At 53.4% G+C, this 24,842-nt stretch overlaps 2 protein-coding genes across 3 annotated transcripts in view; both read right to left on the bottom strand.

Moving 5' to 3' along the window:
• Positions 1-2,195: 2,195 nt before the first annotated feature.
• Positions 2,196-7,000, bottom strand: ACR (acrosin; the record flags this gene model as incomplete). Of its 2 annotated transcripts, none has more annotated exons than XM_080705764.1 (5): positions 2,196-2,264; positions 3,027-3,172; positions 5,271-5,554; positions 5,713-5,919; positions 6,924-7,000. In XM_080705764.1, 5 exons carry the CDS (start codon positions 6,998-7,000, stop codon positions 2,196-2,198), a joined length of 783 nt encoding a protein of 260 aa, XP_080561890.1. The 2 variants fall into 2 exon arrangements, with proteins under 2 accessions (XP_080561890.1, XP_080561889.1); XM_080705763.1 differs by having other exon boundaries at positions 2,196-2,285.
• A 10,574-nt stretch (positions 7,001-17,574) lies between these two features.
• Positions 17,575-24,842, bottom strand: part of SHANK3 (SH3 and multiple ankyrin repeat domains 3) — a gene marked incomplete at both ends in the record, with an annotated part of 69,109 nt that continues 61,841 nt past the window's right edge. Inside the window, one exon of the mRNA XM_080706225.1 lies at positions 17,575-18,166. Within this exon, the coding sequence (XP_080562351.1) occupies positions 17,575-18,166 (592 nt within the window). The remainder of the gene's footprint in view (positions 18,167-24,842) is intronic.

Genomic DNA, 24,842 nt, shown 5'->3' on the forward strand with positions numbered 1-24,842 from the left:
AATAATTTGAAAAATAGGGTTGGGAGTGTAGCTCATAGGTAGAATGCCCCTGGTTCCATCCTCATCCCCCCCCCAAAAAAAAAGTAAGCTTCTGTTCCTCAAAAGATACTGTTTAGAGAATTAGAAGGCAAGCCTCTGATAGGAAGAAATGATTTTAAAAGTATGTAAGTGAGCCAGGCATGGTGACACACATACCTGTAATCCCAGTTCTGAGACAGGAAGATCATAGATTTGAACAGCCTCAGCAACTTAGCAAGACTCTTAGCAACCTAGTGTGAGCCTGGCTTCGAACCAGCGTGATCCTCCTGTCTCCGCCTCCCAAGCGCGGGGATTACAAGCGTGTGCCACCACGCCTGGCAGATTTCCTCGTGTGTGTGTGTGTGTGTGTGTGGGTGTGTGTGTGTGTGTGTTACAGGCAGTGGAACCCAAGGACTTCCTACCTCTGGGCTATCCAGCCCTATATATTTTTTTAAATTTGGAAACGATCTTGCTAAATTGCTAAGAGCCTTACTAAGTTGCTGAGGCTGGCTTTGTGCCACCACATTGGGCTTTGCTAATCAAATTTATAGCCAAAGCCTCTTCCTTGAGTCTTTTCATTTGTGTCTGTGGCCCCACCATGACTGCCTTTCTGGACTCAGACTTCTATCCTGTGCAGTTTCATCTGTTGTGAAATCATTTTCTGTAGGCCAGGTATGGTGGCACATGCTTGAAATCCCAGTATTTGGGAGGCTGAGGAAGAAAGATCACAGGTTCGTGGCCAGCCTCAGCTACTTAGTGAGGTCCCTTTGCAACTTAGTGAGACTATTTCTCAAAATAAAGTATAAAAAATATAACCAGGTGTGGTGGCGCATGCTTGTAATCCCAGCATTCAGTAGACTGAGACTGGTTCGTGGACAGCCTCAGCTACTTAGTGAGGGAGGCCTTCCCTTCGCAATTCAGTGAGACCCTGTTTCAAAAATAAAAGACTAAATACTAGGGTTGTGAGTGCATCTTGGAGGTAGAATGCCCCTGGGTTCAATCTTCAGTATGGCAAAAAAAAAAAAAAATTAAATTAAAAGTATCACTTTAGTCGGGCGTGGTGGTGCACACTTGTAATCCCAGCATTTGGGAGGCTGAGGCCGGCAGATCACGGTTCGCGGACAGCCTCAGCTACTTAGTGAGGCTCTCTGCAACTCAGTGAGACCCGGTTTCAAAATAAATTTAAAAAAATAGGGCAGGGGCTGTAGCTCGGAGGTCAAATGCCCCTGGGTTCCATCCCCAGACCCGCAAAAAAAAAAAAAAAAAAAGTAGCACTTTGGCTAACTGGAATGGAAGGACAAAGCAGGGTGCAATAAGGGAAGAGGCCTGGGCCTAGCCCAGTTCAGCTCGCAGTGGCTCTTCCAAGGCACATGTTCCTGAATTGCAGATGCAGAGACTGCCCTTCCCTCCAACATCTGGCAATTTCACTAAGTGAAATAAAGATCAGTCCTGGCCTATGGACCTAGGATGGACCTAGGCCACCTTATTCCATGAATGTACAAGCAATTCCACCTCAATGGAGAGTGAAATAGAGGGGGGTAGATTTGATGGAGGGGGTTTGTGTTGAGTTTGGGCCAGTAGATAGAAATCCAGAAAGCATCTCTTCACATATATATACATATATATATTTATAAATATAGATCTGTTTATTTTATCTCTTTTTCTCAGGAGTGAAGGGTTCGCTGGGTCTGTAGAAAGCAGAGTTGTGTCAGGAGAAGAAGGTGGGTTCTGGGAGCTCCAAGATCTCTGCCTCATAAGAGCTCCTTGCTCCAGAATAAGCCTTCCCCTTTAGGATCTCTATAAGCTGCTGGAGGCGCTTGGCAAAAGAAAGTGCTTGGGGATGTTTGGTGGGAGGTGACGGTAGGGGAGGGGGTGGAGGAGGGGGAGGGGGAGGGGTTGGGGGTAGGGGAGGGAGGAGAGGTGGGGCTGCAGGGGCTTGGGGGCGCTGTGGAAAAGGTTGAGGTGGTCTTGGTTGAGAAGGAGGACGAGGAGAATGTTGGAAATACCAAAGAGGTTTAGCAGTGAGAGGGCGGGAGTTAGGGGGTCGGGCAGGGATTTGTGGCTTAGTTGTGGGAGGAGGACGGGTGGCAGGCTGAATTGAGTGCAGGGCATTAGGACCGATCTTGGAAGCAATCCAGTCCAGATAGTCCCAAGTAGCTGTGTAGATTCCAGGGCGCTTAGCACGGGCACAGCCTACCCCCCAGCTCGTAATCCCCACGATCACAAAGGGGCTCTCCTCGTTGTCTCTGCACATGAGAGGACCGCCGCTGTCCCCCTGCCCAAAGGACACAGAGGTCACTCTCAGCCTGAGTCACTCTCCAGGCCCCGGAGGACAGTTTCTGCAACTACAGGGCTTCTGCGGCCAGGAATGGATGGGAAAGTCTGAAGGGTGCCAGCAGCTTCTGCTGGATTGTGGGGTATGAGCTGTCAGGCTCCTACTGCCTCTGCCTGCACACAAGCACGGGCAGCTTTGGACCCTTCACACACTGGGGAAGAGTGGTACCCTCTCCTTCAGGGCTAGGTTTGGGTGACATGTCCTGTGTGTAAAGATGGGACAGGTACTGAGTGTGGTGACCAGTCCTCTGTGGGGCAGCTGATGGGTATCACCTCCCGTCCTCATTGCTTTTGTTGTTGTTGTGGTGGTGGTGGTGGTGGTTGTACTGGGAATGGAACCCAGGGGCATTCTACCCCCGAGCCACACCCTCAGCCCTATTTTTTATTCTTTATTTTGAAACAGGGTCTCACTGAGTTGCAAAGGGCTTCACTAAGTCGCTGAGGCTGTCTGTGAACTAAGATCTTCCTGTCTCAGCCTCCTAAATGCTGGGATTACAAGTGTGCGCCACCACGCCCAGCTTCCTGTCCTCATTGTGACTGTTGGTGTGGGAGAAGGACCAGGAAGGTGTCACTGGAGCAGGGCTCTGAGCAAGGAGCTGAGCCTGTAGAGCTCGGAGACCCACCCTGAGCTTTCCTCAGGGGCTGGGAAGCCCTGGCATCAGAAGAAGGGTTACCTGGCAGGTGTCGATCTTTCCTTCAGGATACCCTGCACACACATTGGTTGACGTCACGCGCCCATTGTACCACTGGGTGGAGTTACAGAGATCGAGGTCAATCAGATTCACACGGGCCTCCATCAGTATAGGCGAGGGCCTGGAGCCTGCAGCCAGGTCACTCAATGGTCAGTGATCTGGAGGACATGGGTAGGAGGGGGAGCCCACCTCCTCCCATCCCCATCTCTTTAAACACTCCTGAGGGTGAAGGTGGGGACTGTTACCTGGGTGAAGGGAGAGAAAAGGGAGGGAGGACGGGCACATGTGTTGCTGGCAGATGGGGTTAGGTGGAGCATTCACAAAGCAACTCGCAAGTGCCACTCACTCGGAGTCACAGATCCTGCTGGTCCTCTTTTGGGTCAGGGACAGGAGCACCACCCACCTAACGTGAGAAGCTGGCCAGGATTGCCCCCCACAGGCCCAGGTCCAGTGTACAACTCCCACCCCACAGTTTGGACAGCAGTCACATTCCTTGCTGTTGATCCTCATCGGGACTCCTTTGTCCAGTTGTGGACAGGACTTGCTGGGGCCAGATGAGTGAGCCCCTCCCAGTATGCCTCAGATCTGCTTTGAGGAGATTTTAGGAGCAAGAGAGTTGAGTCAGGGCCTCCTTCACAGCTCCAGACCCCGTCATGACAGCATCTCATGTGGTCGGTATGGCCCTGGCTCAGACACAGCCCAGTGTAGGAGCCTTTCCCTCCACCACCACCCCCAAAAAAGAGAGAGAGAAAAGCCATCAAGTTCCCGGAGATTGTAGAACAAAAAGGTCTTGCTTGACATCCAAAGTATATCTCAGAACCTACAGTCCTCTTGAGCAATAGGATAGCAAAGGGGGTAACAGTAGGGATCCTAAGGTCGGCCTTCTAGGGACTATAAGAAACTCTGAGCTTTGGACAGAAGAGTAGACAGAATATCAAATAAGAATAGTGACTATTCTCACTCTGGACACCAGGGTGTCAGCCCCTAAGATGGGGCTGCACCCCCAGTGCAGGAAGTGACAGCCACCTGGAAGCAAAGGCCAGTAAAGAAAAGAGTGGCTGAGACAAGACCCCCTTCTCTGAGGGACAGAACAGGTAGCAAGCCTGTCAGAAACTAGATCAATCTTCAAGAGAAAAAAGCAAGTCTGAAGGAAAATTCTGTTACCAAAAAGGCTGTTTTAAACCCCAAATGCCTACTTTGCCTTGAATAGGAAACCTAAACATTCCATTGTCAGGAGAGAGTGAGAGCTGACTTGCTCCAGTCCCATTTTCCCATCCCTAATGGAACTGGATGAAAACTCACTCGGCCCTGTAAGTAAAGCCAAAAGTGTGGGTCCCCTGTGCCTGCTGGCTAGCAATGCTGTCCTATACTGCCGCCTCAGGGGATCCATGATTGCTGGGCAAGCAGTGCCCCTGGGCTCATGGAGAGCAGCCAGCAGTCACATGGCGCTAGGCCCTCACTCGCGGGCTCTGTGAGCTGGCTCACTGTGGAGGGACTTCCCTGCTCACCACTCACCTGAGACCAAGTGAGCCAGGGGATAGAGGCAGGTAAGAGATCTAGGGCTGGGGAGAGGCAGACAGATTGCCAAGGACAGAGAGGGTTAGAGAGGCAGCTACAGCCCTCTCAAACTGCATGGGACTGCTGGACAGCTCCAAGGGGCCTGACACACTAGAATGTTTAGGACCTGCAGAACCCCACCCTTTGCCAGCCTGCCTCCCAGGCTCTGAGAGAAGGTCCAGTGGCTCAGATGGAAGGGCAGTGGTTGGCGCTATGACTGCCCAAGGACTAGGAGCCCTTGCTGTTGCCGGTAATGAAGGCATCCCAGGGTTGCAGAGAATGGGAACATTTCACTCAGAGGCCATCGGATCCAGCCCTTCTTTGTACAGATGAGAAACACTGGCCTGTGGCCACAAAAACCACATGCTGCCTTAAGAGGACATTCCTAATTTCCAGAACCCAGCAACTGGGACTCCCAGTGCCAGATAGCAACATAGAATGGACTCTAAGACACATGCGAAGTTCTACCTGAGACTGCCACTCAGACTCCCCTTGGCCCCTGGCTGCCCCAGGTGAGAACTCAGGTCCCCTTGCAGTTTCTCCAGCCATGAAAGGATACCGTGATAGGCTCTGTTCATGGCAATGACTGAAAATTGTTCAGCAGCTATCAGCACTAGTCACACCTCGGAGACCCCTACAGAGCGCAGGCAGTGCCTTTCCCAAGCTCACCTTTCTCACTGATGTAACCCCAGCCAGCCACGTAGCAGGTCTGGGGAATTCTGGGAGGGCCTGCCTTAAAGTTGGGCAGGCAGCCCTGCCCAATGAAGCGCGCGCAGGGGACTGGAGGGGTGACCTTCAGAAGAGCGATGTCGTTCCCCTCAGTCACAACGTTGTACTTCTCATGGATGATGACTTTCTCCACGTATCTCTCCTGCAGAGGCGCCCGTACAGGTTTATTGTTCCCATACTCAATTTCTTGAGCTCCAAAAACCAGCCTCCAGTCATAGACTTTTCTGTGGACACAAAGGCCGGCCAGAAGCCTCTCATGAAAACAACCTTCAGAGCCTTCCCCGGCCCAGCCCAGAACCCCGGGGAGCCCCTGCACAGAGCCCCTGGGGAGCAGCCCTCCCAAGGACAGCGTCCAGGCCTCCCACCATGTGTCCCCACATACTTTTTGCTGTCGAAGCAGTGGGCTGCTGTAAGCACCCAGTGGGAGTTCAGCAGGCTGCCTCCACAGGCATGGTACCTGCGGTGGTTGTGGGACATGAAAATCTGGAGGCTGACCATCCAGGGCCAGGCCCCTTGCTCCGCTGCCTGCCCTCCGACGACCCGGAAGCCCCCTTGTGGGTTCTGCCTGAACCGTAACCCACAGGGGCCACTGAGGAGAGACCGGGACACCATTCAAGCCAACAGGAGCACAGCCAGTTTGGGGCCTCTACACCTGGGGGAGGCAGGGACACGGGGTTGGGGAGTGTGGCAAGAGATGCAGGGTCCTATGGAAGGGGAGCCTGGGTGTGCCTGAGGAAGCTAAAGAGTTAGGAAGCGGTTTGGGAGGGCAATTTCTTGGGTCTTGTAGGTATCAACACAAGGTGAGAAAGGGGGGGGGCAGACCTGGGGATGCATGAAGCTTGGAGTTGTGGGGGTCCCTGGGCAGAGCAGGAGGGTAGAGGGGTTATGGGGCTCTGTGGGTCCCGGAAGTGGGAGGAGTCCTGTGTAGAGCAGGAAGGTAGAGAGGTCATGGGGCTATGTGGGCTCTGGAGATGTGGACATCTTGGGTAGAGCAGGAACTAGAAACATAGTTAAAGGTCTGGACAGGGGGACAATGGCTTGTGGTCTTCAGAGCCCATCTTAGGAAAGGCTCATAGGTAAGGTCAGTTTATTGAGGGGGTCTTGGGGCTACAGGGGTTTTTGTGACAGGAGCTTAGAGCAGCTGCAAGCAGGCACAGTGGTCCCCAGGCATGGCGGCACACTAGGAGCAGTGGGGATCCAGAGACGGTGTTCTGGGAACTGTGTCACAGGAGAGGCCTCCAGCATTTGGGGAGTTATTGGCATCATGGAGTCTCAGGGTGAGTCTACAGGTGTATGGTAAAGTCCTCCATGGCCAACTGAGAGACAGGAGGTGCTGAAAATCAGGACTCGATGTCTGAGAGGTAGTGGGGTCAGATCTTGGAAAAGTGGGGAGCACAGACATAGTAGCAGAGGGCTCCCTCTCAGGAGAAACTGCAGAAAGCTGATGGTTCTAAAAGCAGAGACGGTATGAACTGGGGATGCAGGTCACAGGAAGTGAGAGACCCAGAGAATGCTAAGGCCCAAGCTTTCCCCCTCCCCAGCCTTGGACAGGACCTACACACCCTTCCCCCACCAAGGCAGCCGGACACTTACTCACACGTGGAGTTATCTTTGGCAACTGCAGACACTGCCACGGCCAGCAGAATGGCAGTTGGCAGCATCTCTACCATACTCCTACCCCTGCCTGGCCCATAAGCTGTGACCTCACAAAGCCCCATGGCCTCCTGGCCAATCAGCAGGGGTGGCCTTCCCACCCACCCCAGCAGGCCGACCAGACAGGCCTCTGGCTTAACTGATCCATGCCGGCCTAACTTCTCTGGGTGAGGGGCCCCCACGGCCCACCCCTTCACCCCACGGCAAGGTTTCCATTGCCAATGGCTCTTTCTAGGTCCTGCTTTGTTCAGGTTCAGGGTCTGCAGACCCACAGACTGAGGAGCGTCACCCCTGCTGTGGCAAGATGAAGCAGCTCTCTATGGCTAAAAGGAGACTGATTCAGATCAGTGGATCCTCATTATTTGCTGGGGGAAATACTGTCTTTTCTCTGCCAAGTATGTACTCTCAGCATACTTTCCAAAGAGCCATTTTGATTTCCCTGATTTCTGACTACAGAGCACAGTTTCCTGCTCGTTCCAGAGTATCACAAGGTCTCATCCTCTCTGGGATCTAAGTGCAGCAAGGTATTATCTCTTATACTTGAATGTCAGGAGTTCTCATCACAGCTACCTGCCGGTCATGAAGCATCACTTTTTCTATTTGATCATTGGGAGACAGCGCCTTGCCTACCCGTGTGACAAACGCTCCTTGCATCTTCCTGGGTGTGAGAACATTTCTTCTCACCTGCAAGAGTGTCAGATGGTCTTATCTGCCCCAGCCACATGATGGGCAGTCGTTCTCCTCTTTCTCAGTGTAAGTCTTACCAGCCTATCAGAGGGCTTGTCTCCCAGGAGTGCCACGATATTCCATGTCTCCTGCTCATCAGGATGGCTCATCCGCTCTTCCTGAGTGTTCAGGTTTTGGATTATGAGGTGATCTCGACTTCTCTGCTCCTGTCTCTTCTGTAACTGAATGTCATGTTTCTCATTTCATCTTTCAGGAAGTCACATGGCCCTCTGCTGGTATCCGATCAGTCTGGAATATCTCAGCTGAGTATCAGGGAGCTAGCAGCTCCACTCCTATATGTGAGAACATCTTTCTTCCACCTTGGGGCCAGAGGCCTTATCTCCTCCACTCATTGGCTAAGAAGTCTCAACCCAGCACCTGAATGTTAGCTCGTTGATCTTTTTTTTTTTTTTTCTTTCTTTAAGGTACTGGCAATTGAACCCAGGGCACTCTACCTCCGAGCTACACTCCCAGCCCTATTTTTTCCCTTTATTTTGAAACAGGGTCTCACAGAATTGCAAAGGGCCTAAGTAGCTGAGGCTGTCCACGAACCACGATCCTCCTGTCTCAGCCTCCCGAATGCTGGGATTACAAGCGTGCACCACCATGCCTGGCTTCTATTTTTCATTCTTTATTTTTTTGTGGGTCTGGGGATGAAACCCAGGGGCATTTGACCTCTGAGCTACACCCCCTTCCTTATTTATTTTATTATTATTTTTTTATGTGTGTGGTACTGGGGTTCCTGGAAACCCTTCTACCCCCAGGCTACACTCCCAGACCTATTTTTTATATTTTTATTTGGAAACAGGGTCTCTTAAGCCAGCGAGGCTGGCTTTGAACCACCACGATCCTCCTGTCTCCGCCTCCCAAGCACAGGGATTACAAGTGTGAGCCACCACACCCGGCTCCTGCCTTATTTTTTAGTTCTTTCTTTCTTTATTTTTTGGTGGTACTGAGGATGGAACCCAGGGGTCTACTACCTCCGGGTTACACTCCCAGACCTATTTTATATTTTAATTTGGAAACAGGGTCTCTTAAGTCAGTGAGGCTAGCTTTGAACCTGCATGATCCTCCTGTCTCAGCCTCCCAAGCGTGGGGATAACAAGTGTGTGCCACCACGCCCGGCTTTATTCTTTATTTTGAAGCAAGGTCTAACTGGGCTGCAAAAGGCCTCACTAAGTAGCTGAGCCTGGCTTTGAACCTGCGTGATCCTCCTGTCTCTGCCTCCCAAGCGTGGGGATTACAAGCATGCACCATCACTCCCGGCTCATTATTTTATTTATTTATTTGTTTATTTATTTATTTATTATTTATTTATTTATTTATTTATTTTTGTGTGTGGTGTACCAGTATTGGGAACGGTCTAGGAAGATTTGGGAAAGCTCTGATTATTAATATATTTCAAAAGAAAATAATTGGTATATTTCAAAATAGTTGTGTCAAAATGGCGGCAGACATGGGTAAAGAAAGGACTTGATTTCTGCCTAAAACAGGCAGCTATTCCAGTGTAAATTAACCTAGCTCAAAGTAATTAACCAGTCAATAGGAGAGGAGAACTAGGCCTGTCTCTATCTAAAGACAGATCTTAAGAGAACTAGGCCTTTCTCTAAAGACAGATCTACTTGATTGGATAAGCTAGCTAAGATGGTAGGAGGGGTCGACCTTCATGAAAGGAGACACCTCACCACACCTTGCTAGGGGAGGTACCTTACAGGGATGTTCACTACGTCAGAGTCACACAAACAAGATGGAGGTCATGGGTATAAAAGGCCGAGTCCACGTGTAAGCCCTTTGGTGTATTCATTTCGAGTCACCCCCTCATGCCATTTTGGCATGGGGCTGTATTTCTATTTTCTGTATTCCTATCTTTCTAATAAACTTCTTTAAATCTTCAGCAACAGTCCAAGCTATGCATATTTATTCTTAGCTTAGGACAAGAATCCACGGTTTTTTCCTTCTGTTTGGGGTCGTTTTGGGTTTTGTTATGGGTTGGGGGAAAGTGTGCCCGGGACCCTCGCAGGGGTTCCCGGGGAACAGTTTCCTCAAACCATATTCTCCCAATCCATAACATGTGGTACTGGGGGTGAAACCCATGGGCTTTCTACCTCCGGGCTATACTCCCAGACCTATTTTATATTTCTTTTTGAAACGGGGTCTTAGTAAGGTGCAGAGGGCTTCACTAAGTAGTTGAGGCTGGCCATGTACCTGTGATTGTCCTGTCTCAGCCTCCCAAGTACTGGGATTACATGCGTCACCATGCCTGGATCACTTTTTATTTTTTATTTTGAAACAGAGTCTTGCTAGGTTACTGAGGGTCTCACTAAGTTGCTGGGGCTGGCCTCAAACCAATGATCCTCCTGTCTCATCCTCTCAAGTACTGCGATGACAGGCCTGTGTCACCACACCCAGCAGTATATCTCATTTCTTCCAAGGAATGTCCAGAGGTCTCACCTCACATATCTGATTCTTAGGGACTATTATTTTCCCCACAGAGTGTCCCAACACTTACTCTACCTACAGGTCTGAAGTTCTCTGCTATTAACTGGGCCAGAACACCTCATCTTTACCACAGAGTGACAAGACCTATATCTACTGAGTGGCAGGGTGACTTAACTCCCCTATCCGAGGGTTGAGATGTATTATTTCCCTGCCTACTAAGCAAAAGCTCTATTTCCTGAGATAAACGTAAGCAGGTCTCAATCATAGCAATTATCTGAGTATCATGAGGTTTTTTATCCCAGTTACCTGCATATTAGGATGTTTTTGCTCCTCTCCCTGAATGTGAGGATGGGTCTTCCCTTTTTTTTTTTTTTTTTTGTATTTTGTGGTACTGGGGGTGGAACCCAGGGGCTTTCCTACCTCTGGGCTATACTCCCAGACCTATTTTTATACTTTATTTAGAAACAGAGTCTCACTAAGTTGCTGAGAGCCTCACTAAGTAGCTGAGGCTGGCTTCGAACCTGTGCGATCCTCCTGTCTCAGCCTCCCAAGTGCTGGGATTACAAGCGTGTGCCACCACGGCCGGCTTTGGTCTTCCCTTTCTTTGTCTGAGTCTCTGGAGCTTAAGTCACAGGACTTAAGAACGAGTCCAGCGTGTGTCAGAAGGGCTCTTACCCCTGGTAGTGTGAGATCTCTCTCTTTAACCTTGGTCAGGCATCTCATCTTCTCTATCTGAAGTTCATTTCATCAACCTGAGTATGAACAGGTTTTTCCTTACCTACCAAGGGTTTAGAAGCCCCCTTATTTTAACTGGGTGTCAGATTGTACCTGATAAGAGCTGAAAAGTACTCTGGAAATATAGTTCAAGAAATGGCAATAAAATCTGGGTGTGGTGGTGCATGCTTGTAATCCCCGTGCTTGGGAGGCTGAGACAGGAGGATTGCACAGGTTCGAGGCCAGCCTTAGCTACTTAGTGAGGCTCTCAGCAACTTAGTGAGACCATGTTTCTTTTTCTTTTCTTTTTTTTTTTTTTTTTTTTGGTGGTACTAGGGGTGGAACCCAGAAGCTTTCTATCTCCGGGCTATACTCCCAGACCTATTTTCTATTTTATTTGGAAACAGGGTCTCATTAAGTTGCTGAGAGCCTCACCAAGTAGCTGAGGCTGACTTTGAACCTGTGCGATCCTCCTGTTTCAGCCTCCCAAGCGTGGGGATTACAAATGTGCGCCACCACACCCGGCTTGTGAGACCATGTTTCTAAATAAAATATAAAATAGGTCTGGAAGTATAGCCCGGAGGTAGAAAAGCCCCTGGGTTCCACCCCCACTACCACCAAAAAAAAAAAAAAAAAAAAAGAATTCAAGAAGTAAGCCGGGCGTGGTGGCGCACGCTTGTAATCCCAGCATTTGGGAGGCTGAGACCGGAGGATCGCGGTTCACAGACAGCCTCAGCTTCTTAGTGAGGCCCTTCGCAACTCAGACCCTGTTTCAAAATAAAGAATAAAAAATTAGAAAGGGGGTGTAGCTCGGAGGTCAAATGCCTCTGGGTTCCAGCCCAGAAAAAAAAAAAAAAAAAAAAGCAAGAAGTGAAGCCAGGCGTGGTGATTGTCATCTCAGCACTCGGGAGGTTGAGACAGGAAGGACATGGTTCATGACAGCCTCAGCTACTTAGTGAGGCCCTTTGTAGCTCAGTGAGACTCTGTTTCAAAATAAAGAATAAAAAATAGGGCCGGGGTGTAACTTGGAGGTAGAATGTCCCTGGGTTCCATCCCCGATACCGCAAAACAAAACAAACAACAAAAACTCTTGAACTCTTAAAAGAATTCAAGAAGTGATATTAAAGTTTTTACTATTAGGGCTAGGTGTATAAGTGATAAAGCACTGGATTAACGTATGCATATACCTGGGTTCAATACCCAGGACTTAGTGAGGCACTCCACAACTCAGTGAGACCCTGTTTCAAAATAAAGAATAAAGCCGGGCATGGTGGCACATGCTTGTAATCCCTGTGCTTGGGAGGCTGAGACAGGAGGATCGCACAGGTTTGAAGCCAGCTTCAGCTACTTAGTGAGGCTCTCAGCAACTTAGTGAGACCCTTTTTCCAAATAAAGTATAAAATAGGTCTGGGAGTATAGCTCGTAGGTAGAAAGCCTCTGGGTTCCACCCTCAGTACCACAAAAAAGAAAGAAAGAAAGAAAGAAAGAAAGAAAGAAAGAAAGAAGAAAGGAAGGAAGGAAGGAAGGAAGGAAGGAAGGAAGGAAAAAAAAATAGGGCTGGGGGTATAGCTTGGAGGTAGAATGCCCCTGGGTTTCATCCCCAGTACTGCAAAAAAAAAAAAAAAAAGGATTATTCACCTGTTTTTATGTGTGTGTGTGTGTGTGTGTGTGTGTGAGAGAGAGAGAGAGAGAGAGAGAGAGAGAGAGAGAGAGAGAGAGAGAGAGAGAGAGAGAGAGACTGGGATTGAACTGAGGCATTCTATCTCTGAGCTATACCCCCAGCCATATTTTATTCTTTATTTATTTATTGCGGGTCTGGGGATGGAACCCAGGGGCATTCGACCTCCAAGCTACACTCCTTGCCCTATTTTTTATTCTTTATGTTTGAAATAGGGTCTCACTAAGTTGCGTAGGGCCTCACTAAGTAGCTGAGGCTGTCCACGAACCGTGATCCTCCGGTCTCAGCCTCCCAAATGCTGGGATTACAAGCGTGTACCACCACACCCAGATTTATTCTTTATTTGGAAACAGGGCCTCACTAAGTAGCTGAGGCTGGCCAAGAACCTATGATCCTCCTATCTCAGCCTCCCAAGTACTGAAATTACAAGCATGCGCCACCATGCCTGGCTATTTTATTTTTTTATTTGGAAACGGCCTTACTGAGTTTGTACTGGGATTATAGGCATGCACCATGATGCCCAGTGACAGTACCTAGTTTTTTTTTTGTTTGTTTTGTTTTGTTTTTGTTTTTTTGTGGCACTGGGGGTGGAACCCAGGGGCTATTCTACCTCCGGGCTATCCTCCCAGATCTCTTTTTATATTTTATTTGGAAACAGAGTCTCACTAAGCTACTGAGAGTCTAAGTAGCTGAGGCTGGCTTCAAACCTGTGCGATCCTCTGTCTCAGCCTCTCAAGTGCTGGGATTACAAGCGTGCACCACCACGCCCGGCCTTCGACAGTACCTAGTTTTAAAAAATACTTAGAAGTCTGTATACCCAATGTCTAGGTCCTGGAAGATGATTCCTGGTTGCCCCTGCAGAACAAGCCCACTCCAGTTAGAGAGGACACAGGCCTAGCACCTGCCCTGCCTCATTGTGGGATGAGGTATGTAGCCCAGCCAGGCTTGAGAGTCACCTAACCTCAGCACAAACATCTCCACTGAGTGTGACTGACTGCCTCTTATGTGCTGTTCAAGAGGAAAGGAGGCAGGAAGGAAGGAGGGAGGGGTGAACTACAAGACTATCAGGTTTTGGAGAAAAAGAACAGCTTCCTGGCCACCTCTGGGGGCTTGGCTCAGGCAGATGGTGAGCCCCACTCGACCTCAAACCTCTCCCTGTCCCCTGTTCCCATTTGTTCCCCCCAAGGCCCCTCCTGCCTGCCCACTTATCTGTGCAACCCCCTCCCACCCCTTGTTCTGTAGGAAGACCTTTTGCACAGCCCAAACTTCCTCCACTTGGCCTCAGCACCCTGGCTCACTAGAATTATCACAGAACCTTGGGTGGCTGATGGCACGGGGGAGCTGGAGCCACAGATTCCAAAGAGAGTTGGCGCACAAGGAATGTTCTGAAATCCTATGGAGAAAGTGCCCTTGGGCGTTCGGGAGCTGGGCTCTTAGCTTTGCCTCCTTCTGCCATCTCCCCGACACAGGTTTCTGTGGTTCAGGCCTTTAACCTCCTGACACATCTTCTGAGGCTTTTGGCCTAGGGAGATACTCATCTGCTCCCCCCAAATTTCTTAGGAACCAGAGTGGGTGATGTTATTTCCAGGGAAGACAGGCTCCCCCTGCTCTTACTCAGAGGGCAGCCAGCCTGTTCTGTTCCTCCTTCCTGATGGAGGAGCTGCTCTACTCCAGGCATGAATCTCATCAGGAGATATCAAGGGTTGCAGATACAGCTCAGAGAAGGCTCAGGCCCAGGGTGAATCTGGTCCCCTTGGCCCACGGGCCCTCCCACAGCCTCTCTCATTGACTTCCTGGGAGATGACCACAGTTCCTAACCTGAAAACACGACACACAAAAAATTAAATGTTGAACATTTGGAATTATGGGGCCTGCCCCCAGCTCCAAGAGGCCTTCGCCTGCCCCTGAAGCCAGTCTCCAGCACACCTGCTCTCCGGCCATCCCCCCAGCCTCCTCGCCCTCCAGATTTGCACCTGCTTCTAGGGATAAAAGCCCATGGTGCTTCCCGGCCCCGAGCAGGTATAACCTGGGTCAGATCTGTCTTGCGGTGCTCACACTATCCCTCCACCACTGGCGCCGAAGCCCCTCCCCTCAGGCATGTCCCATCGCTGAACTCTTGGTTCCTTCTCAGCTGTTCATCCTCCTCCAAATGCCTCTGCCCGCCTGCGAGCTGGCCACTCCATCAGGTGCCACACAGGCTGCAACTACCTTGCCGTGTTATTGGCCAGAGACAGCTGGCTGCTCACATGCCCATGCTCTCAAAGGACAAAGTCTGTTGGTGGCCCTGGCTCAGGCAGTAGGAAGAGCTAAATCTCACATCCTGAAGCGCTCGTCCCCAGGGGGCAATCTAAGAGGAGCAGCACTAGCCTCCTCTAATTTGAGATGATGCCAGGGCTGTGAGGATACAGAGGGGAGGGCAGGGCAGGAAAGGCTTCATGAAAGAGGGATCCTTTAGCTCAGCCACAAGGATGGTAAAGGGCAGGCAATCCAGGAAGGAGGTGGGAATGGGTGGCAACCAGCTCCAAGAGGATGTGCGCAGTGGGCTTCAGGGCTGCAGGAGTGTAGAGGGCCCTGTGGGCCAGGGAGGAGCAGGCCAGGGGGCTTAGGAGGACCCTCGCTCATTTGCAGAGATAGTCTGGTGTCAGTGAGCACGAGGGTGGACAATGGAACCAGAAAACCACTGCATCAGCTTGGGGTGAAGTGAGGCCCAGTCATCCTCAGCAGCCATGGACAGGACAGCAGGGAAAGACAGGAGACGGCTGGACATCAAGAATTTATAAACAGACACTGGAGGTAAAAGGTGTTTACGCCCTCCTAGGTTTAAAAATGTGATGGGACTGGGGGCTAGGATCAGTGGGACAGTGCATGCTTCAGCATGTGTGAGGCCCTGGGTCCTATCCCCGGCACCTAAAAAAAAAGACGAGGTGACAGATTATGAGACACCACTAGGTTTCAAGCTTGGGCAGCTCCTGGTGAGCTGCTGAAGGGAGAAGCACAGGCAGGAGGCAGCACACTGGGGAACAGCCAGGCACCAGAAGAGGCCAGCAGAGGCTGGCGTCAACAGGGTTGTGAGTTGGCTGCACATGTGGCTAGGGCTGGGGGATAATGCGACCTGTCCCAGGAAGGGAAAGACTGCTCCCACATCCCTCTAACAGGCAACAGAGACGTGGCATCATTTCTTATAAATTTATTACATAATATTATAATAATTATTATCAATAATAATATAAGAAACATAGATCTCTGTGGGGTGTATCACAACGTCAGGGTCAGGAGGCCTCAGGACTGGAGCAGGGGGTGAAAACCCCCGATGGAACTCCATACAAAAGGAGGGGTGAAGCGGAACTGACCCTGTAAAGTTAAAAACCCAAACTGAACGGAACCAAAAACCCACAGGTGAGTGTGAGACTGAGTGTGTGGCAGTCTATTACAGTGACCACTGCTGTGTGACCTGGTCTGTTGGTGGGAGGGTCAGTGGATGTGACTCTGTGCCCAGGGAATGAGGCCGGGGTCTGGGAGGGGCGGGTGGGCACAGACCGGCGTGCCAGGCCCCTGGGCTATGAAAACTTCTGTTTTCTGTCTTTTTTTTTTTTATTAAAAAAAGCTAGAAATATAAACAGAAACTTGTGAGTGACGTGGATGGAGCTTAGTCCAGACTCCAAACCCTAGGTTTAAAAACGCCCCGGGCCCCCCACCCCACAGGTCATTACTGAGTGTGAGGAGTCACAGTAGGGGGGCTGGGGCACCCTCGAGGGTCTCTACTCTTCCCAGGGCCTATTGTGGGCTAGGGGGCCCCATGATTCCCCAAAAGCCCAAAAGGGGGCATTGCCTCCAGGGGCCTTTGAGCCTCCCCAAGCGGCAGGGACTCACAGGAACCCCGCGCAGGCTATGGGGGAGGCTCTTGGAAGGGCAGGCTGGGTGCACAGCAGGGCACGGGGGCAGGGTGGCCTCTGGCTTTCTTTGGAAGAGGAGATGGTGCCCTCACAGGCACACACCCCTGCAGGCTACCCCGCATGCTCCCGAGGCCACGCACCTGCCACAGCAGCCTGGGGCCTTTCCAGGATCAGACACTCACAGGACTCCCACACGCCTGCCGCACCCAGGTGGCACACAGCACACAGGCGTGCACACACACAGGGCAGGAATGGGAGACTCTGGGGTCCCAGGCAGGGAGGCATCTCTGCTGTAGTTGCCCAAGAACGTGGGGAGGAGACTGGACCTCTCCTGGGGGAGGGCCCCTGTGAGGAAGATGGCTGAGGGCAGTGCAGTGCCAGGGCCCAGCCCCAGGCGATGGCCCTGCCACCAGCCCTGCTGATGTCCAGCAGGACACCAAGCCTGTCCCCTGCCCCCACCCCGAGCAGCACCTGAAGGGTGGATGGGGCACACTATAGCTCAGCAAGGGAAGGGGGCTGAGTGGGGCCCCTAGGTAGGCCACCAGGACCCTGGCCAACCCCAGACCAGCTGGAGCGCCCCTGCCCTGTATGGGGTGGCAGTGAGGGGCCAGAGATGGAAGACTGGGCAGCTGCAGCGGGACCAGCAGGAGGGCTAGAGGAGGAGGAGGAGGCGGGAACTACTACGGACAGAGATATTTGTTCCTTTTCTGTTCCAAATATAGAGTGGATTAAGATATGCAAAACAGGGGGCTCCTTGGCCCCCATCGAGAACCCCAATGTCTCCCCCCACCCCCCGAGTCACCAAGGCGTGTCCTGACCTCGCATGCTGGGCTAGGTTCCCCCTTGGGGAGAATGGCCACCAGGAGCCGGGAAGGAGGCAGTCAGGCCAGAGAACCCCGCCCCCGACCCCTCCCGTCCCAGCTTCCCTGGTCCGTGCCCTTCCTGTGTGCTGGGTGGGCTCGGCGGCAGGGGAGGGCACTAAGCAATGTACAGGGCAAGTCTCCGAGCAACAGCAAACAGGACGATTCATGCAACATTCCTGGCCCGGCACCGTCGTAGGGGGCAGGCCGAGCCCGCGGCCCTGGTCGGGGTGGGGGGCCCTGCCGGCAGGGCGCAGCCAGGGCGGGGGTGGGGACGGGGGTCAGCTGCCATCCAGCTGCCTGAGCGCGCGCTCGATGTTCATGCGGTGGCCCACGCGGGTGACTCCCAGCTCCACGAAGTCATCCTTGGTGAGCGCGGGCAGGTGCGCGCCCTCGATCTCATGGTCCTCGAAGCGGTCGCGGTGCTCGCCTAGGTGGATGCTCTCCAGCCAGTCGCCCACGTCGAACTTGCTCCAGAGCTGCAGCGGCTTCTGCTGGAAGGGCCGCCGGGGCCCGGGGGCTCCGGGGCTGGGGCCAGGCGAAGGAGAGGGCAGCGGCGACGGCGAGGGCGAGCGGCTGCGCGCGCTCACGCTGCGCACCACAAAGCGCACCTCCTTGGGCTCATGCGGGATGGAGAGGCTGGACGACTTGAGGATGGTGGGAGGCGTGAGGCCGAAGGGCCGCCCTACACCGCCCGCGCCCGCCCCCAGCCCCTCCACCCGCTCCAGCGACGCGGGCTTCACTGGGCTGGGGGCGCGTCGCGCCACGGGGTAGCGGCCGCTGGGCCGCACTGGGTAGGAGGCCCCGCCGTCAGGGCCCCCAGGGCTCCGCTGCGCTGAGATGGTGCTCAGCTCACTGAGGCTGCTGAAGAGCCTGCGGAGGGAGAGGGGTCAGGGCCAGGTGAGGGGCGCAAAGTAAACCGAGGACAGGCAGAAGGGAGCAAGGCAGGGGCTGCGAGGGTGGGCCGGGAACAAACCCTATAGGCACCCTGCCCCCCCCCCCCCCCGCAAAGCCAGGGTCCTGCCCTGGGGGACCCCTGACTGGCTGGAAAGTGAATAAGGTGGCCTTGCCCCCCCAACACACACACACACACACACACACACACACACACACACACACACACACACAGTGGAGGCTCCAAGGGCATGGGAGGAGTCAGCCTCTCAGGGCAAGGTCTGGCTGCTCCTCCCTACTGGCCTCCAGCATTGACTCTAGGCACAGCCCCTCCAAGGGTGCCTAGGACAGGGACTGGGCAATACCCGCACCACTCCCAAGTTATGCTCTCTTGAGGAGACCCGGAGAAACCTGTCTGGCTTCAGGGACAGCTCAGTCATGGTGAAGGCTGGCAGTGGCAGACACTGAAAAGGTCCATGACACTGGAGACAGATAGCAAGCAGCGCTCACACCCACACTGGGCAGAGTGCATGCAGGTGTGAGGCAGCAGCACCCACAAGGCCGAGGCAGCCTCCCTGCACAGGACGATGATGGCAACGGGCCACATGGATGCAAGCATGCAGCGGCAACGGCAGGGATGCAGCAATTCCCCAGACACGTACACAGGATATCAGGCACCTCATTCCCTCACCTGCGCCTCTGGCCCCGCCTCAGCCTGGCCATGGCAAGAAGCCTGTCTGTGGTCACAGCTCCAGAGCAGGTCCACCCCTGCAGCCCCTCACTCCCATCCCTATCCCAGACTATGGCCAGGGACAGCCTCAAGGGCTACCAGTGGCACCAAAGCCCCACACAGCCATGCAGAGCAGACCCGGGCAGCCAGGCACAGCACGTGGACCGTGAGGCATGGGATGGGCATGCTCACTTACACAGCCGGCGCTCAGGACCACCGCGCAGCTAGACAGAGCAGCCACATGCAGATGGGCGGGAGAGAGCAGTGAGAGAGAGTGTTAGCAGGCCAGGCCACGCAGCCCACACTCACACCACACAAGGGGCGGCCAGGTGAGGCACCCCTGCCAAACACCCTGTGCAGGGGCAGACTCAGGAGGTGGCCCAGCTGCCGTGGAGGTGCTGAGGTGCCTGAAAGTACAGGTGGACTGGCCAACTGGAGTGGGCCCCTGACCTGGCTGCTGAGAGCTGCTGCCTACCTGTGCGCAGTGCAGACCAGTGTTGCTTAGCAGGCACCTGGTGGTGCAGTCCCCCGACACCCTCTCTGCTGTCTGACTGGACTCTCTCCAGCTGTCATCGCCCTCCCTGGGCTGGCCTCAGGACTCCTCTCCTGCATTCCCTGCCCACCCTCAAGCTGTCCTCGCCACACAAAACCACCATGCCTGTCCTGCACCAGCATGCTCCCTCAGCATCGCCCGTTATTGAAGCAGGTTTCATCTTTCATCTACCTGGGCAAGGCTAGCCCCTCCATGGGGATCCATCTTTCCCACTCAACCTCATTCTTGTCCTTTCCACTGGCTGTCCTTCCTCAGCTTGTCCCTACTGCCTCCTCAGCTGCTCAGAACCTGAAAGGTCTAGACGAGGCCCCCAGCAGAAAGGGGGGGGGGTGTCCCAGGAACACCTGAGGTTGGCACAGGGAATGGGCAAACCACCAGGAGAAACGCCTTGCTTCCAGGGAACCTGGCCTCATGGAGACAGCTGCACTCTGGGGCAAAGCGTGAGTCGGGCGGGCAGTTTCCTGGGAGTGGTGCCCAGGGCTGGGGGATGATTGCTGGGAGGGGTGCTGGCTAAGACCATAATGGAATTATAACTGTGAGGCCAGACTGTGGACACCCACAGGGGAGCAGAACCAGGAACATGCATCTTGCTCTCAACCCGCAGATGTACACAATGACCCTGGCCTGGGCATCTGCATCACAGGACAGATGCTGCTCAGGACCCACCCAGAGGTATAAGTTTCCTTGTTGCTCTGAGGTCAGATGTACCTATAGTTTCAGGTGAGACAGGAATGCACTGCCAAGTCGGGGCATAACGGGGCAGTAAAGGCAGAAGGCCCAGTGCAGAGGCTGGGCAGTGCACTGGGGAGGTCCAACCAGACCCTGCTCTGAGCCCAGGAGTTCTGAACTAGGCAGAACACAGCTGTGCCTATCTGGGTGGCCTGAAGCCCTCCTGACTGAGGGGTGACCTGGAGGCCTGGGATGGAGGCAGGCAGTCAAGGTGCCCAGGGGCCAAGAAACAGCAGGCCACCGAGCTGGGAGTGGGAGAAGCCAGTCACATCCACTACCTCCCACATGCGGGAGGTGTCAAGTGGCCCAGAATAAAAGCCCAAGCCAGGCCACCCAGAACCTTCCTCTTAACAGAGTACTGCCCATTACCCTAGCAATGTCTAGATCTGCCTTCCATTCATCTTTGCATCTATCCAATACCATTTGTGGCTGCCTGACCAACTCCCTGGGTAGGTGCCTGCCATTGCACAGCCACCTCTTAATGGCCCTGGACCACCTACCGAGATACAATCCCACCAGGCACTGTCACCCCAAAACCTCAGCAGCCTCCTTCCAGAGGCCAAGTCCAACTCGCTCAGGTGAGCATCCACAGCTCCCAGTGCCTCTTTCCCCCGACGCCTGGATCTTGACTCACTGTCCGCAGTGACCCCTGGCCAGTGGGCCTGGCTCCCCACACCCCCAGCAGTTGCCATGCTGCCAACTGGACCCCACTGCCCTTGGAGGTGCCCTCCTTAGCCTTCTTCCTGGAAAGGTTTTCTACTCCTGGCTCCTGGTCCAGACTTTCTCCTGGGCTATGCTATCTATCCCACCCTTTACTGTAGCTGACATGGCCACAAATGCCAATGTGGGGCCCACTGAGTCTCTCCCAGACCCTCTACTGGGGTCTGCTAACATGCCCCCACCCTGCCTCAGTGACTAGTGTCCATCTTTCCCACTGGAGGAGCCTGGAAAGCACTAGTGGCTTCTCTATCTGTCCATCTCTTCATCCTATGGCCAATGAATCACCGATTCCCGACATTAACCTGAGGCTTCATCACCTCTGGGTCCACACTCTCCATGTCTCAGGGACTTTTTTTAGGTACTCCACCACTGAAGTCCATTCCAGGCCCTCACTTTCTCTCTTCTCCCCGACTCCTGGCACTTGGCACAAAACCAGGATATGATGCACACTGAAAAAATCACCGTCAGATAAAAATAAAAAAGCATTTCCCTCCCCGGGCTGCAACTAGCTGGCAGGGAAAAGTCCACACTCCAGCCCCAACTCCACCTCGGACTGTCTGCCGCGGCACACCCACAGGGCAGGACTCGCCCATGGCCTTTGTGATGTGCGGGCCTCACTTGGGGAAATGGTTCTGAGTGGGAACACTGTCCCAGAAACAGCTCTGAAGTTCTGGGACCGTCCCCTCTGCCGCTGACACCCCGCTCATCTCCCAGGCCTGTCCACAGCTCCAAACTGACATACCCTTCCTCTGGGACCCCTCCTGTTCCCCAGCAGAGTTCAGGGCTCTCCCAACGACACCTGCATGTGCCCAGCCAGGGCATTCTAGCCCCAACGCCTGGAGGCCTCCAGGCATCTGCTGGTACAGGGCTTTGCCCAGACCCCTGTGGACATGCTAACACTCAGGGCCTCTGCCAGCAACCGGGGCAGGCTCTCAGCCATCTTGAAAAAAGTAGATCTCCTACAGGATCCAACTGGTGACCCTAACAGTTCTGGAGAACATGGCATGCTCTGTCCTCCTTGATACAAGCTAACCAAAGGGGCTGGGAAGTACCACAGCAAGGAAACTTCTAATTTGTATTTCCAAAATTACTTCACCATGAACTTTTTCTACAGAAGCAGATATGAAAGTGAGGCCGGTATGGTAGAAAACTGAGAGCCAAGTGCACTGCTGTGGGGGTCTGGATCCCCTGTGAGATTCAAGACCCAGCACAGGCCCTGGAAGACACGTGGAGGTGTGGGGCCAAGACAGCCTTAGTCAGGTGTGAGCTGAGCAGATGAATGGTCTGTTTGGCAGGGCTGGAGTGTGGGTAGGACCAACTGCAGATGGAGAGCCCAGGACCAACATTTCAGAAAGCCACGTTCCTGACCACCCTTGAGGCAACACCAAAATGTCCTGCAGCTGCCACCCAAAAATCAAGGATGGTGCCGTGGACGTAATCTGCAGGTTTTCCTACAAGTCACTGAGCTTTGGCTTCATGATATACAGGGCAACTAACCCAAAAGATCTCGGGCTGCAGAGTACCTAGCAGCTAAAGAATATCGGAGCCAGGGCTAAGGCATTTATGGGGAAGGGCTAGAGAGGGTGTGTTCTTCCCACGCTGTCCACCAAGGGAGGAGAACAGTGGGCTTGGGGCAGGACCTGAGGGTGGCTGTGGCTGATGATCGGGGACTTCTAACAGAATAGGAGCTGGCATGGCCAGGTGTCAGAACTTCCCCCACTTCAGACATTTCCCTAACAGATCACTAGCAGATTCAGCCCTAAAGGAGAGGGACTACCAAACTCCAGGCATCACTGGTTACAGGACAGGAACCAACTTGCAGCTCCGATGACCTGCACCAAAGACCACAGCTGAAATGGAATGGGACACAGATGTGGCCACAAGCATCCTGTGCTTAGCCTCTGCCTGCAGCCAGAAGCAACAGGGCTGTGGTGGGCAGTGGGACTCACTCCAGGGAGCTGTGATTCTGCCCAGGTCTCAGAGAAAGGAGGAGCAGAAGAGCAAGCAGAGGCAAGAAGAGAAGGAAGCCAGGGCAGCGGTGTCCTGATGCAGCAGGGTAAGCAGGTGCAACAGGGTGCTGCGTGTGTTACACATGCCTGCAAGTGCAAGTGTGTGAGTCTGTGCTGCGTGGCGAACATGCCTGCCACCTCTGCGTGAGGAGACTGCTGAGCAGGAACCCAGTGCCTCACACTAGACGGCCCAGGGCAGAGCCCCCAGGTTATGGCAGATGCAGAGGGGCCTGAGCTCAGACCTGCTACCACTTACTCGACGGAATGACTTTCTGGAGTCTCAGTTTGACTGTCTGGAAAATGGAGGTTGGTTATTTTCCATCTATCAAAATGGTTACAAAGATAAAATAAGGTGATGGGAGATTCTCTAGTGTCCTGTCTAGCATGCTTACGTTCCCACAGAGGACTCTTAACACTTGGCCAAGTGGCCTGAGTGCCTGGGTATCACTGACAGTGAAGGCCCTGCTACCTCACACATGTAAGGACCTGTGCCCTGGCCCCATGCTTGCTCGGTGCTTCATGGGTGGTGCTTCCTGACATCCTGGAGGGAGCCCGGAGGTCCCATCACTATAGTATCCATCTTAAGGGAAAGGACAGACAGTCACAGAGGATGATGGCCTGCCCAAGGAAACACTTGAGATGTGGCCTGCTGAGGACTGAAATCTAGGGCCATCTGATGGCACCAGGCAGACCTCAGGCGGAGGTAGGTTCCTGAGCTGATGAGGGGGATGTCAAGAGGCACCTGGTTGGCCCTGGCTTCCATCTAGATCGCCACCTCCCCTACTCTCAGCTAGAGACATGATGCCCACTCTCCCCACCCTGCCATTCACACCTGGCCAAGGACCCCAGTCATTGGTTGGGAAAGCAGGGCCACAGAAAGCCAAGCAGAGGCTGGAACTTTACAGGAAATACCAAGCAAAAAGGCTCACTTTCCAGCAGCCTGCAGACAGATGGAAGGGTTGGCGTTCTAGCTTGCTTGCCTTCCCCACCCATACCCAAGAAAGAAAACACAGGGGCGTGGCAAAGCACGGAGCCACAGGCTGAGAGAACCTTACCCCAACTGAGATGAGCGCCCAAGAGCACAGTGGGAGAATGAATCTAGAGAAGAAGCACGCCGGAAGGTTCCGGCTGAGGAATCACTTGGATCCTGCTCTGCTGCTCAGGCACCCTGTGGGAGCCAGAGCCAGTGATGAGGACCAGGCTCCCCTGAGCCGCACTGTGGACGCTGGGCTCCCAGCAAGCTGAGCCGCTGTGTCTGTTCTTCTATGGAATTTGTCCTAAGCTACTGCCTTGGATCTCAAAAAACCAAACCAAACCAAAAAATAAATTAAAATAAAATAAAAAACCATCCATCCACTTAACAAATGTTTATTGAGGGCCTGCATGGGGCCAGGCACTGTGTATGCATTTTAAGTGGCTTTGACTTTCATCAAGACCAAGGGACAGAGAAGAACAGAGAGGCTGACTGGGAGAGGAGGAGAGAGGGAGGGTCAGGAGGCCCCTGCATTCTCAGGGATCTAGTCTGCAGAGAGGCTGGAACCAGCCCTCATCCTGACTGTTCCCTGCCCAGTGCCCAGCTAAGGGACCTTCTACACTGCACTGGAGAAAGAGGCTTTCAAACTTAGCTAGGAGTTGAAAGAGGTAAAAAGGGGAGAAGGCCCCTGACCAAACCCCAGGATGAAAAGAGTTAGGGGGAGCATTCCTGCACCTCTCAAGCTAGAAGGAAGTAGGAGAGGCAGGCCCGGATGAGTCAGACCTGCAGTCTGTGCTGTGTGCGCCTCAACACTGTGAACTCTGCCTCCCAGGTGACAGGGGCCCCCTGGCCACCAGGCAGTCGGGGCAACAGAGAGACGTCAGAAAGTAGAATCCTGCCCAAACTTGAAGAGGGAAGACCTTGGGCACAGAGGAAAAAGC

This window comes from Muscardinus avellanarius (assembly GCF_963383645.1).
Source record: "Muscardinus avellanarius genome assembly, chromosome: 11".
Classification (NCBI taxonomy): domain Eukaryota; kingdom Metazoa; phylum Chordata; class Mammalia; order Rodentia; family Gliridae; genus Muscardinus; species Muscardinus avellanarius.